General features: G+C 45.1%; 1 protein-coding gene across 1 annotated transcript in view; it reads right to left on the reverse strand.

Moving 5' to 3' along the window:
• The window catches only part of RAB12 (RAB12, member RAS oncogene family), a gene marked incomplete at its 5' end in the record, with an annotated part of 28,981 nt that extends 21,020 nt beyond the window's left edge, over window positions 1-7,961 (reverse strand). Inside the window, one exon of the mRNA XM_080686271.1 lies at window positions 7,433-7,961. Within this exon, the coding sequence (XP_080542397.1) occupies window positions 7,433-7,961 (529 nt within the window). The remainder of the gene's footprint in view (window positions 1-7,432) is intronic.
• Between the last annotated feature and the right edge of the window lie 6,168 nt (window positions 7,962-14,129).

Consider the following 14,129-nt stretch of genomic DNA (forward strand, 5'->3'; position numbering starts at 1 on the left):
CTCTTCCCACAATATGCCACCCCGGGAGCTCCAAGAATGAGTAATGGTCAAGGAGGAGGCCAAGTGTTTTTCTTTTTAAGTGAAAAATTAAAAGTGAAAATTTGATGGTAGGTGTGATTCTTTTTCAGTAAATGGGAGCAGAGTTCTGCTGTGTAGCATGCAAGAAGAACACAGCTCCTCCTTTAGAAGGGGCCTTTTCCTTCCCCTGAGCGCTGGTTTAGGGGGTTTGAAGCTCTGGTGTTAAGTTAAGCCTGGAAAACCAAGAGCACTCTCTTCACCAGCCATTTCCATCCTGCGTCGGCCTGAGGTGGAAATGCAGATTGTTGTTTTGTAAGCTAAGGAGGCATTATGTAAGCACCAGAAACCAAGCAGTGGAGGCTGTCAGGTTTGGTGGGAAAAGGTTTTCTATGGAATCTAGTGTTCTGTTGGGCCTGTGTTTTCTGATTTTAAAGGAAAGCCATTTAAAAAACAAACAAAGAACCCCACAATCACATTCAATTAAGGGCACTATTTTAGGTCTGTAGTTTTGGTTTTCCAAATATTTTCCAAATGTCAGAGAAGTGCAACCACAGAACAAAAGGAGAACAATCAATTTCTTCCTCTGCTGAAGTGCCACATACAGCACTTCGCCTCTTTTCTGACATTTTGTTATGACTATTTCCATGACTCACCCCTTCTGAAAAGGACAAGCCAGGTGAGCAGGCCTTAGCCTTGCATCCAATAAGTGGTTAGCAGAATGGCACCTTGGATAAATACCAACAGCCTCTCAAAAATATCTGCTGACTGCTGTACAGAGCTGTTTTCTTCACAAATTCAAACAAAAACTTAATTAGAACAATGCATGTGAAACTCAAGGCTAAAGAATAATTTGAACCTCAGAAGAACCAACTCTGCCTCCTCAAGCCAGTTCCAAGATCTGCACCAGATTGCTCCTGGCTGACTCCACAGTCTGGAGGGAGAGAAGCAATCTCTAAGAATCTGGATTTCGGTCATGCATAATGAAACCTTTCTTCTTCAGTGCCAGTGAACAGGGAAAGGCTGAGTGCACTTGAGCCAGGTCTTTAAATAGAGTTTCATTCAACCTAAACAACCCCACTGCAATACATTTCCATACTTTCTTTGAAAGATAGCTCCATTATTTCACAAAAACAGACACACTGCACAAGCCCATCAGTGTGCATTAAGTCCATTAATAAACCTAACCACACAATGCAAAGCACAGGCTGGTATAAAAACTAAATGATAACCAAGACGCATTGGTTCCTTTCACACAACTCCCAGAGTCATCATGTTACATCATTTTGGCAGGGAAGTGTTGGGCTTTTGCAGTGGGAATTCTCGACAACTTTCCCTAATTCTCTTTTAAGTGAAACACTTAGGCAGATCAGCGATGGCTTGGAAGACTACATATAAATACAGAAGAGCAAACTAAAACACAGTTTAAAATCTGAATCCAGTTGATGTTCATTCTTTGTTTCCTAAAAATCTCTAAGTTTCCAGAATAAAGTATCGATTCCTCATACTTTACCAGTAGTTCCACTGCTTCTAGATCAGTTGACCAGACACTCGTGAACTGCATTTCATCTATCATGTCTCCCAACGTTCAAGGCCAGATGCAGAGAGCCATTTCTGCCAGGGATTTGTATTCACCTGTTTCTTGGACCCCTCAATTCGGCTTCCAGTCGTTGGTCCTGATAAGATGCAGCCAGCTGCACCACGAGGTTTGCCCAACCTAGGAACAGACGCCTTCCTCTCAACACAGGACTCAAGAAAGATGCATTCTCACAGAGAACACAGGGACTACTGCCAGCAACTGAGTGAAACCAGGGTTTCAGTAAAGCACCATCATCTGCTAAGACCAGCCACTCTCAGGGGCCAGCCTGGGAAGTTTCACGCACTGCTACAAAATTAGAAAAATAAAGACAGAGTAGGGAGGGTCTCAGAACTAAATTTAAAAACTTTTTAATTAGGATATTCTGAATTTCTTAATTTGGGGAGAGACAACTTCATCTTAAATCTTTTTTTTTTTTTTTTTTTGGAAAAACTGGCAATTTGTCTATTTTTATTAAATGTCTTTACTTGGCAAAATAAAAGAACTGGCAATCCCTATGTTGGTCTCCAGCACTTTGGGGGAAATTTTACTGCCCAGGAAAACCAGAATTCTGGTTTTGATGGCCCTACTCCTACTTTCTATTTAAAATGTCAAATTTTGGAAAATTTTTATAAATATGTAGAAGGCTTAAGATATGTAAATGAATGAATATTTTGGTAAGGAATACAATTCTTAGAGCATTATTTTAATATCCAGAAGGCAAGTGACAATAGGGGCATAGAGAAAGTCAATTTCATTGATACCATAGATCAGTGGCCGGCAAACTGCGGCTCGCGAGCCACATGAGGCTCTTTGGCCCCTTGAGTGTGGCTCTTCCACAAAATACCACGGCCTGGGCGAGTCTATTTTGAAGAAGTGGCGTTAGAGGAAGTTTAAGTTTAAAAAATTTGGCTCTCAAAAGAAATTTCAATCGTTGTACTGTTGATATTTGGCTCTGTTGACTAATGAGTTTGCCAACCACTGCCATAGATCAATGACATCACTATCTTCACAAGTCTGTGTGAGGACCAAATCAGATAAGCAGTAAAGGGCTTAATGATTCTGATTTTAATACATCAGGAATGTCACAAAGCAAATATAAATCTCCAAGTAAGCTAAGGAACACAGAAAGAACTCTCTGTAGCCCTGCCCCTGACCACTGGCTGACCATTGCGCCACAGTGGCTAAGTTTATCTCTCTGAGACTTTGCTTTCTTATCTGTAAAATGGGAATAACTTTCAGGACTGTTATGAGGATCATAAAGACTGTACTTTTTTTTCTCTCTTTTTTAAAATTTCTTTACTGATTAAGGTATTACATATGTGTCCTCATCCCTCCAAAGAATGTACTTTTGCTGATACATAGTAAATACTCAACAAATTGTAGCTATTACTAAAAGAATGTTGTATTTTATATGTGAAGACAACTAAATTACTTACCCAAAGTCACAAGTGGCAAAGCCTAAACAAAGAGCTCAGGCTCTTTAATCTCACTCTAGTGTTTTTTCTAGAATGAAACGTTCTTGTAGTGGGGGTGGGTGTTGCCTGATAAAACCATTTCAGACAAAACAAAATTAACAGGTAGCATTGAAATAAAACAAAAGTTGACAAATACATAATTTTGTGGGTTTTTTTTAATATTAGATAGCTGTGAATTTCTACAGCCAATAGTTTCTTTTTCCATTTCTCAAACTTTATAAAGCTGCTCCTGTACTTTTAAAAGTCTGATATGCTAGCTCAGTGGTCGGCAAATTGCGGTTCGCGAGCCACATGCGGCTCTTTGGCCCCTTGAGTGTGGCTCTTCCACAAAATACCACGGCCTGGGCGAGTCTATTTTGAAGAAGTGGAGTTAGAAGAAGTTTAAGTTTATCCTATCCTATATAATAAAAGCCTAATATGCAATTGTGCCCTCGGGCAGTTGTTCCACTGGGAGACCAGGAGTTTGACTGCTTGCTATGACGTGCGCTGACCACCAGGAGGCAGTGTGAAACATGGCAGGCGTTGGCGATGCAGCACTGGCAGTTGGCGAAAGTGGAGGCACTGCCGGCCCCAATGACAGCAGGACAGCTTCAGGATGGTGGAGCAGGTGAGCAGGAGGTGCCAGGCCAAGGCGTGTGCGAGCCGGGCCCGATTGCCCTGCTGATGGCGACCAGTGGTGGCAGGGCCGCCGCCCAGCTCCCAGGCGCTGAGGGAACTAGGTGCGGGAGGCGGGGCCGCTGCCCGGCTCCCAGGCACTGAAAGAGCTGGGCGGCGCAGGGGTGGGGGCCCCCAGCCCCAATCAATCGTCCTGCAGGCGGGATGGTGGAGCAGGTGAGAGGGCGGCACCAGGCCAAGGTGCAGTGCCAGGCGGGGCTGGGAGCGCAAGCTGGGGCCTGATCTCTGCAGGCCACCCCGAGGGACCCCACCCATGCATAAACTTGTGCACCAGGCCTCTAGTTTGAAAGTAATGCTTCACTTGGACAATTTCCACTGAATAGTCAATTATTAAAAAGTCTTTTTAGCTTTTCATACTCTGGTGAATTTTGTGTCTTTAAACCAAGTCAACTTCTGATTTGATTAATAATTTTTTTTAAAATCAACATTTTGCTCACTTAAAATAGCTTATTTAAAATCCCCAAGGCCTTCCACAAGGATCTTTTATAGGAAGTCCAGGGATCCTGATTCACTTTTAAAAGGCACTTTGGAGGCAGTCTCTTCTAGCCTCTGAATTACATAGGCACCTTGGTCTGTGCATGCTCAGACTCTTCCCCTGTGGTGGAGCCCACGGTCTTCTCCAGACTCTGCTGTCACGAGCAGACCACATCTGCAAGTCTGGACAGGGTAAGGGAAAAGTGCTATGGCGGAAGAGAATCTTTCTCTGTGTGGAGCTGACTACATGGGGATGACAGTGGACAAACTGGCCTCAGAAGGACCTCTGAGCTAACTGCTCAGACGGCAGGCATTCAGGTGAGGCAACCACAATTCTACACCACACCCAATGCCATATTTAAATAGCATTTTTCTAAAGGACTCAAGGAATGAATTTATATTTACAGCATTCCAATGGGAAGGAAACGTCCCCTGACCAGTCCTCATCCTACCCAATTGGAAGGTCTTCCACTCTGTTCCTCAAATATTCTGTACACATCTCTACCGCTGCCCTATCAACCTGGATCATCTTGTTCCCCAGGGCTCTGGGCCACATCTGGATAGACTACGTCCTATTCACTGCTCAGTCCCCAGTGGGTAGCATATCACCTGACACACAGTGTAAATGCTCAATAAGTAATTTGATAAATGGAAGGAGAAAGCAACTCAGAAGCAGAGCTTAAAGAGAGATTAATTAGCTTTCTTCAAGTGTCTTCACACTCCGGATCAGAACGGAAACGATCACCTTTCTATGAACTTCCCACAATTAATAAACATGCACCAAGCCAAGTACTATAGGCTATGTGTGGAGGAAACAAAAATGAGCAAGACAAGAATCCAAGCACATAAGGAACTTCACAGTGGTAGTGGTAGGGCAGGTATGTGCATGTGTAAGTGTATGTACTTATGATTGTTAAGGGAACAGAGGAACAAACTGCCTGGTCTCCTTGCCTGCCACTTTCTTTCTCATCCCCAAATATCCTATGGAATCCTGCCTTATTAGTTTCACGGTCTTCATGCCAAGACTCCAGTTGCTATAGAATAAGGTCCTCCCTCTTCAGCATGGCATCCAGGTCTCGAAGCATTCATTTCTGATGTTCCCTAATGAGTCTTTCTCAGAATATGGGGGTGCTGCTCCACTACGGCCCCAGCTTAGAAAACCCTTCATCTCTCCTCTGCCTTACTCTAAAGTACACCTCTGCTCCTATCTCACCTCCATCCACCCAAGCCCTATTAGCCACCCATTAGTGCCTGTGCTGATTTCTTTTCATCACAGAGTATAGCTGTATTATCCCTCATTTATTTAAAACTAGAGGCCCGATGCACAAAACTCACGCAAGGGGCTCGGCCCTCGCAGACCTGGTTTCGTTCAGAAGGTGGTCCGGCTGTCTGGTCTAATTAGCATATTATGCTTTTATTATTATAGAAGATATTTTTTTGTTGATTTTAGAGAGGGGGGAGAGGGTAGAAACATTGATGAGAACATCAATTGGCTGCGTCCTGTATGCCCCCTACTGGGGATGGAGCCAGAATCCTGGGCATGTGCCCTGATTGGGAACAGAACTGGTGACCTCTTGGTTCATGGGTCGATGCTCAACCGCTGAGCCACACCAGCCAGGCTTATCCCTCATTTTTATATATTTCAAGTGTGGAATCATAAAAGGTTGGTAATTCTGAATTGCTTTTAATTCTATTTCATATATGTCAGGTACTATACAGTAACAGTATAAACCCTGATTTAATGGCTTAATAAGTCCCTGTTCTTTATATGATCCAAGATTAAATATATGAAACAGGTATAGTTATGCTACTGAATTTTAATAGCATGGTCCCAAGGCCAACATTTAAAAAACAAGCAGGGTATAGAGAACACAAAAAATGATCTATTCCAAAGAAACATGAAGGGAAACAAATTCTCACAAAACGACAATACAAAGTTTGGGAATTACTTTTTTGTTACGGTAATTTCAAACAAATTCACCCCAAATTGTATTGCCTTGGAACTAGCACTGGTTACAATACTAAATATATATTCAAGAATACAGAATACTTTTAATTCTGAATTTCAAATTTAAATACTACTCAATGTTTCTTGGACATCCCCTGGGGAAACCACTCATTGCCTATCACTGAAGGTGAATACCCTTTATTTCAAAGAACCAGCTCTATGTGGTTCCTCCAGCTTTGACAGCTTTTAAGGGGCTTTCCACAGTAATCACTGTTACCCACACCCACGTGAAATGCCAAGTCCTGCACAGCTGACCTCATCAAAAGATTTCCCTGCACTTTCAATTTTAGGTCCCCAGGGCATTATACTTCCTGATCTGGAGTGCTACTGTATTTACTTCATTGTTGTACTTCACCCACCTGGGTGGTACTGGATAACTTATCTCCACTTCTGTCCCTGGGTTATTCGAGGTCATGAAGTAGTACAGCTGAAGTCCCTCTGCCCCGCATTTACACTTAAAGAAATTTAGTGTAGTTTTAGTCTTATTAGTCTCCATAGATCCTCCACAGGAAATCTTAAACTTCATTATTTCTGCATATCATAAAAGTGAGTTCAAATTTATAAAATAAGCCTTGGTTCACGGTGGAAAAACTCCTCGCGCGGTAAAGCTAAGGCACTAGTATTTGCTATACTGGTAGATGACCACTTTGGCCTCTGGCCAGGGGCACAGCTTCAACTTCACTCCACTGTCCCCCCTGCAGCCCACCTCGCACCACCTCTTCCTCGGGTGAGTAATGTAAGGGTCGAGAGTTTCCGTAGAGAGGCTCACAATGTGCCCGAGAGCGGGACGGGACCAATGCATCACCCCACCTCATGACCGCCCTTGGCGGGTGCGGGAGGGGGCGCTGAGACGCCTGTGCTCTGTAACCCGCTCCCACCTGGACTTCAGGAGGGCGTGAGGGGTCTGTGCCGGGAGAGGAGGCTCCAAGAGCAAGTCTGCATGGAGCTACACTAAATTCCTCCATCCGGCTTTGGGGATAGAATCGAGGGTTTCCATGGGTCCTCCGCCCCCGCCCCCCTAGATTTCACCGACAGGCCCATCCACCAAGTGCAAGACCATCCAGTTGGAGAGGAAAAGCTCAGAGACGCGATGAGAAACGAGGCCGACACCGTGAAGGGCACCAGCTGGGGCCCTGGGAACCGAAGGGAGGCAACGCCGGCGGCAGGAGAGCCCGGCCCCGGTCCGCCTGGCCGCGGAGCCCTTACCCACGGTGGACTTGCAGGCCTCGCAGAAGGTGTCGTCGGTGAAGCGCTCCATCAGGCTGGTCTTGCCCACGCCACGGGAGCCGATGATGATGACCTGCAGCTTGAAGTCGGCCGGCCTGGGGGGCTGCTTCCTCCGGCGGGCCTGGCCCCCCGACAGCGCCGGGGAGCCCGTGCCCAGGCCGCCGCCCCCTGCCCGCCTCTGCAGCGCGGCGCCCGGCTCCATGCACGCATACGGCTCCCGCTCGGCCCGCCGCCCACCGCCGCCCGCCCCCGGGCCGCGCGCCCCGGGCCCCGGCGCCCCCTCGGCCTCCGCCGCGCGCCTGGGGTCGACCCCGGGCTCGGCGTCCGCCCGCTCGAGCGCTCCTGGCGGCCCGCGGGCCTCGCGCGGCAGCTGCGCCGCTGGTTGGCTGCCCGCGCCCAAGCCGCTGCCGCTACCGCTACCGCTACCGCCGCCGCCGCCGCCGCCGCCGCCGCTGCCGCCGGGAGAGGAGGAAGGGAAACAGCTACTCCGCAGCAGCGGCAGGAGCATTCCGGACGAGGAGGGGCAGGAAGCGCAGGCGCGGGACAGCGGGTGGGAGGGGCGCGGGGCTCGCGGGCGGGCGGGAGGCCCAGCGCACGCGCGTCCCCTGCTGGCGGGAGGACCGCTCGCCCTGCGCACCTCGCCCGCCCTTCACCTACTTTGCTTTCTGCTTCCACTGTGTCCAGCTTGCCAGCTCTCTCTTCCCTCTTTTCTTCCTGTCGTCTGTTTTATGTTCTCCTTCTCTTCCATCTTCCCCCCTTTTCCTGTTCACTTCTCCTGTCCCTGCTTTCACTGAGCACAGTCCTGAAACACCATGCCCATGTATTAGCCATCTCTCCCCCAACCTGTTACTCTCAAGATGTGTCTTCCAAATCACTGCCGCCACTCGTTGTTGTTGCCAGGACGCTCGCAAGTCCCGGAGCCAAGCCTCCGCCGTCACCCCGGCCGACACGGGCCTCGCGTGCAGACCTGCTCTCGCGCAGACCCCCTCCCTGCTAGAAGCCCTGCGCACCCCTACTGGGAGGTAGACTTCATCTTTTCCTAGCATGTGTGTCTTCCATTTTCCACAGGAAACACGAGAAATCAGTTGTTTTTATTCCTAATTGCTGACTCAATCAAAGTTCGGAAGTTTTTTTTTCCGTTTAACTTTAAAAATAAGTAAGTGGGATGCTCCATTGGGGGAAGCGAGTGAGTTAGCTAGCACTCAAACAGCAGTAAGAAGCTTCAAGATCGAAACTCCACAAATTTAGGAATTATAGACTTGGGTGTGTTTTGCCGTTTCTGTTTGAAAGGACTTAAGGACACAGAAAATCACTGCTCTGATCCCTTGCCAGAGATTTGTTTAGCAAATTCCTCAGCGTAAACTTGAGCACCTCAGAACACAGGGTTCTAAATATGATAGGAGCTGGCACATTTGCCGAGAATGATCACGTAACCCACCCAAATTTCAGCTTTATTTAGAACTGGGTTTAGTAATGCATAGTGGATGTTCGTCTACCAATCTGATTTGTAAAAATCTAGCCTTGCCCACAAAGCAAATTGGAAGTTTGCATTTATAAGATAATTCTTAGCTTTCCAAAAACATCACAGTAGGAACCTTTTCAGTCGTTCTTGAGGTATTTAAAATAAGATTGATCTCATTACTTTAATCACAGCTCCATCACTTACAATCAGGGAACCATTCTAAGCTGTGGATTTCGCTGATTTTCTTGCCATTGAGCATTTTAAGGGGGGAAAAACTCAACAAGCAATCTATGCAAAGTCTGGTGTAAATAATAACTCACTGTGCAAATGTAAGGGATTGAAGAAACTGATTTATGCATGACTTTTGGGGAATACCATGATTTCACAAAGCAAGACACACCTGCAAAGGTAAGGTCAAGATTTTTAATAAGGTCCATTCTGAATTATAACACCAACTGTCCTAATAGGCAGATAGCTGTGGCCTGGCTTGTGGGGCTGGAGGCCCTTCTGCCCAGAATAAAATATCTTCCCCATAAAGTAGCTCTCTAGTTTCCTTCACCAGAGTAATCAACGGGTTAAATGGCAGAGGGTTGGGTGATACCTCCTGAGGGCACAGTTAAAAATCAAAGGTAGCTCACTTGGTTAGATTGTCACCCTGATATGCCAAGGTTGCGGGTTCAATCCAGGTCATATACAAGAATCACCCAATGAATGAATAAATAAGTGAAACAACAAATTGATGTTTCTTTCTCTCCCTCTCTTCCCTCCCTCTCTCTTTCAAATCAATAATAATAATACAAAATGGAATGCACTGCTTTACACCAACTATCTGTCACTACCTAGTATTCCAGCATACAGAACTATACCAGACATACAGCACAATCCAGCAAATATTTGTAAAAGAATGAATGACACTTTTACAGATACTCATATTGGCTTCTCTCGGGCTCTGTCCTAAATCCAGATTATGAAATACAGGTGACACTCTGCCATCCTACTCCCCCCCACCCCCGAGTTCCTTCCTACCATTTTGCCAAGCCCCCTTTCTTCATTATCACCTTAACACCACCATCACTACTTATGACAGAGAAGTTGCAACATTTACAAAAGGCCCGAATTGGAAGAGGATGTGGAATAAAAACAGAGTCAAGGACAGAATTTGGGGATCACCAATACTAACAGGATAGGCAAAGGAAGAGGGGCATCCTACAGGGAAGCGAGGAACGAAGTCTGGAGATAATGGCGTCATGGGGAAACGGGAGGATTGTGGTTTACAAAGGAATGACCAAAAGAGTCACATATTATATAATGGTTATATTTGAAAAGTACAGGCACCCCTCGCTTTGCTTGGACCGTAAAAGTGAAGCTCAAAGGCTGCAAAATGACCTTCATAATCAATGGGAAAAATATGATTGTTCCATGACCTTTAAAATTGTCAAAACATTGGCAACAGAATTGTAAGGTAATTGTTGGGTTATAAGTGTATAAAGAAATGAAAAAAAAAATAGTTAAACTAGCATTTTTTAGGACATTACCTTAAAACATGAGAACCATTGAGAATAAAAGTGTATTATTTCTTTGCAGAAAACATCGAGACTAGCTTGAGCAAGCAGGGCTTGTCTTCTTGCCATACGACTTCCTATGAGGAGTGGACATCTTTTCTATGCTGTTGTGAATTGTTACGCTCCTTTCTAAGTCTAGATCAGCTTCCAACATTTTATTCTTTGAGCTTTCAATGTTATGAAGCATCTCCAAAAGTTCATTTCATGTGAAATCTCTTGCTGGCACCACTTCCTCTGGGCATCCTCCCTCTTTCAGCACAACCGCTTTGGTGCTTTGTGTTGATAAGCTGGCCTTCACTGAGGTCCTGGTCTGCACACCGCAAGTCTCCTGAAAGGCAGCAGGCTCACCAGTCCCACAGCAGCTGCTTTTTCTGTAGCTCCATTTGCATAGATTGGAATTTTACTTCCAGCATCGCCACTTTCTGTTTCTTTGCTTTATTTCACCACCGTTGGCCAGTTTCCTCTTTTGACTATCCGTTGTTTTTTTTAAATAAAATGTCCTGTGAGGTTAGCAATGGGAGATGTGGAGGTGACACAAGGGCACACTTTGCTCTCTGTGTGGGACCTGAATAACACACAGTGACCAGTCACCCAGAGACTCGGAAAGAAGTGATGCTATAATAAAGAATCTGACTTTATTTTTTTATGTTCGGGCGCTGACATCTTTTAAGCCCCTCCCCCTCTCCTCCCCTTGTGTCCCCCATCTGGGCAAGCTGACAGGAAAGCCTGGGTGCCCCGCCTTTGGCACTGCTGGGGAGTCAAACCACGCAAGCCCCTTCTAGCCTCCCTGCAGGCGCTCTCGTCTGAGCCCCGCCCTTCAGCACAATAAGCCCCTGAGCCGGTCTCCATCCCTCCGCTCTTAGGCCCTTTGGGAACTGGCTTGGGAGGTCCATCCTGTTCTTCCCAGAAAGCTTCAGTTATGTATGTAACAAACACACCCTCTGCTTGCGCATGGTGTCATCCGTCTTGACATTCATCCTGAACTTTGGTGGAAATCCATCCTGTTCTGTGTGTTTACGACAGACATGGCGCGATTAAGATGCACACACACCTGGTATTTATGGAGTGATCTGTGGACCAAAGTCTGTACTTCATGCAATTACTCATAGTTAATATACCATGGTAAGGAGAATGTGAACTGCTGGGGAGATGGTGTTATTTAACTACACTGTGGTTAATTTGAAATCTCTGCTTATCAGAACCATGCAGAGAGGACTGTCTGTGTTGAAAAGCATTCATTACAATGAGGTGGGGAACAGGTTGCATTATTGTTCTTTGCTAACAGAACTCTGAGTTTTGTCCATATACCCAGACTGCTCTGTGAAGTCTTGTGCTTCAGGTAAAGCTCACCCAAACATTGGCGGGCGGGGTGGGGGGGGGGGGAAGGAGGGAGGGGGTTGGGGAGGGCGGAACATTGATTTGTCTATGTCTGTCACTCAGATTCCAGTCTCCTTGTCAGTAGGTGGCTTTGGAAGTGGCATATAACTACACTCTGGTCAATGAGACTTGCAGGGAAATCTTTGGGAGATACAACTGTGAAGGTCTTAGCTCTTCAAAAAAGGCCAGAGGAAGAGACAGTCCCTTTTCTGCCTCTGACCCTTTGTGTGAAGGGGATAATGCTTCTAGGAGTTGCTGCCATCTTGCCATCTAAGAGGAGATTAATAGACCTGTGCATTTGATGTGGCTAGGAAGCCACTGAATCAACCACACCCCCTCGCCCCCACACCAAGGGACATCTTCCTAGGAAAGGGAATACATTCTCTTGTTGTGTAAGCATTTGAGTTAGGCGTTTTCATATTTGAAGTGAAAGACTCCTAACAGATATAGGAATACATCCTTACAAATATGATGTTATGGAGATAAGCTTGAATCAGCCCTCATCTTTTTTTTTAAAAGACAGTACATGATTATTTATTTATTTTATTTATTTTCCCCATCACCTTTTATCCCTTCTCTGCCCTCTCCTCATCTTTATTTATATATATATATATATATATATATATATATATATATATATATATATATATATTTTATTGATATTTCACAGAGAGGAAGGGAGAGGGATAGAGAGCTAGAAACATCGATGAGAGAGAAACATCGATCAGCTGCCTCCTGCACACCTCCCACTGGGGATGTGCCCGCAACCAAGGTACATGCCCTTGACCGGAATCGAACCTGGGACCCTTCAGTCCGCAGGCCGACGCTCTATCCACTGAGCCAAACCGGTTTCGGCCTCATCTTTTTTTAAGGAATGAATTTTACAGACTTTGATACTTTAATTATCAGGAACACATTACTTGTGATGTGCCTGACAACCGTTCACACGCACAAGTGTTCCATGGAACTGCAGTTCAGAACTGCGCTACATACTAGTTATGAAGGAAAGACAGCAGATAGGAGTAGCCAGAAAAGAATGCCAAATTCAACATATTTTGGCATTGGAAATGCCAAATATTGGAAATCAAAGTAACGTTCTCTTGAATATGGAGACTGATATAAAACAGCATCATCTATAAACTCAGACTGGATCCAGATTTTGTGGAGCTTAAAGCTTTTTCAGTTTTGAGATCCCTCTTCAAGAAATTTCAAAATTACAAATGCAAAACTATCAAGAACTGTGAAGGGTTTGAGATGTTATCTAACTTGTAAGCTAGCAAGTTAGCCTGCCCCAGTTTCATGGATGCTGGCAGAAGACAGAGGATCCTGGAGCAGAGGCAAGGAGGTCTCAATCTTGTTCCTGCCAAGGCACATTTCCCCCAGGATTACTGGGATATAATTGACATATAACACTCTAGTAGTCCAAGGTGTGCAGCATAATGATTTGGTTTATGCATATATTGCAAAATGATTACCTCAGTAAATTTAGTTAACATGAGTTGTCTCACATAGTTCTGATTTTTTTTCTTGTGATAAGAACGTTTAAGATCTACTCTCTTAACAACTTTCAAATATACAACACAGTACTGTTAACTGTACTGTACATTACATCCCCAGGACTTATCTTATAACTAGAAGTTTGTGTCTTTTTATAAGTGAGATAATTCAGTACTTGTCTATCTCTGACTATTTCACTTAGTATAATGCCTCAACGTTCATCCATGTTGTTGCAAATTGGCAGGATTTCCTTCTTTTAAAAGGCTGAATAATATTCCTGTGTGTGTGTGTGTGTGTGTGTGTGTGTATCACATTTTCTTTTTTTTCTTTTCTTTTAAATTTAATAAATCTTTATTGTTCAGATTATTACAATTGTTCCTCTTTTTCCCCCCCATAGCTCCCCTCCACCCAGTTCCCACCCCACCCTCTGCCCTTACGTCCCCGCCACTGTCCTCATCCATAGGTGTACGATTTTTGGCCAGTTTCTTCCCGCACCCCCCACACCCCTTTCCCCCTGAGAATTGTCAGTCCACTCCCTTTCTATGCCCCTGATTCTATTATATTCACCAGTTTATTCTGTTCATCAGATTTTTTATTCACTTAATTTTTAGATTCACTTGTTGATAGATATGTATTTGTTGTTCATAATGTTTATCTTTACCTTTTTCTTCTTCTTCCTCTTCTTAAAGAGTACCTTTCAGCATTTCATATAATACTGGTTTGGTGTTGATGAACTCCTTTAGCTTTTTCTTATCTGTGAAGCTCTTTATCTGCCCTT

Source organism: Plecotus auritus, assembly GCF_963455305.1.
Source record: "Plecotus auritus genome assembly, chromosome: 8".
Taxonomy (NCBI): Eukaryota; Metazoa; Chordata; class Mammalia; order Chiroptera; family Vespertilionidae; genus Plecotus; species Plecotus auritus.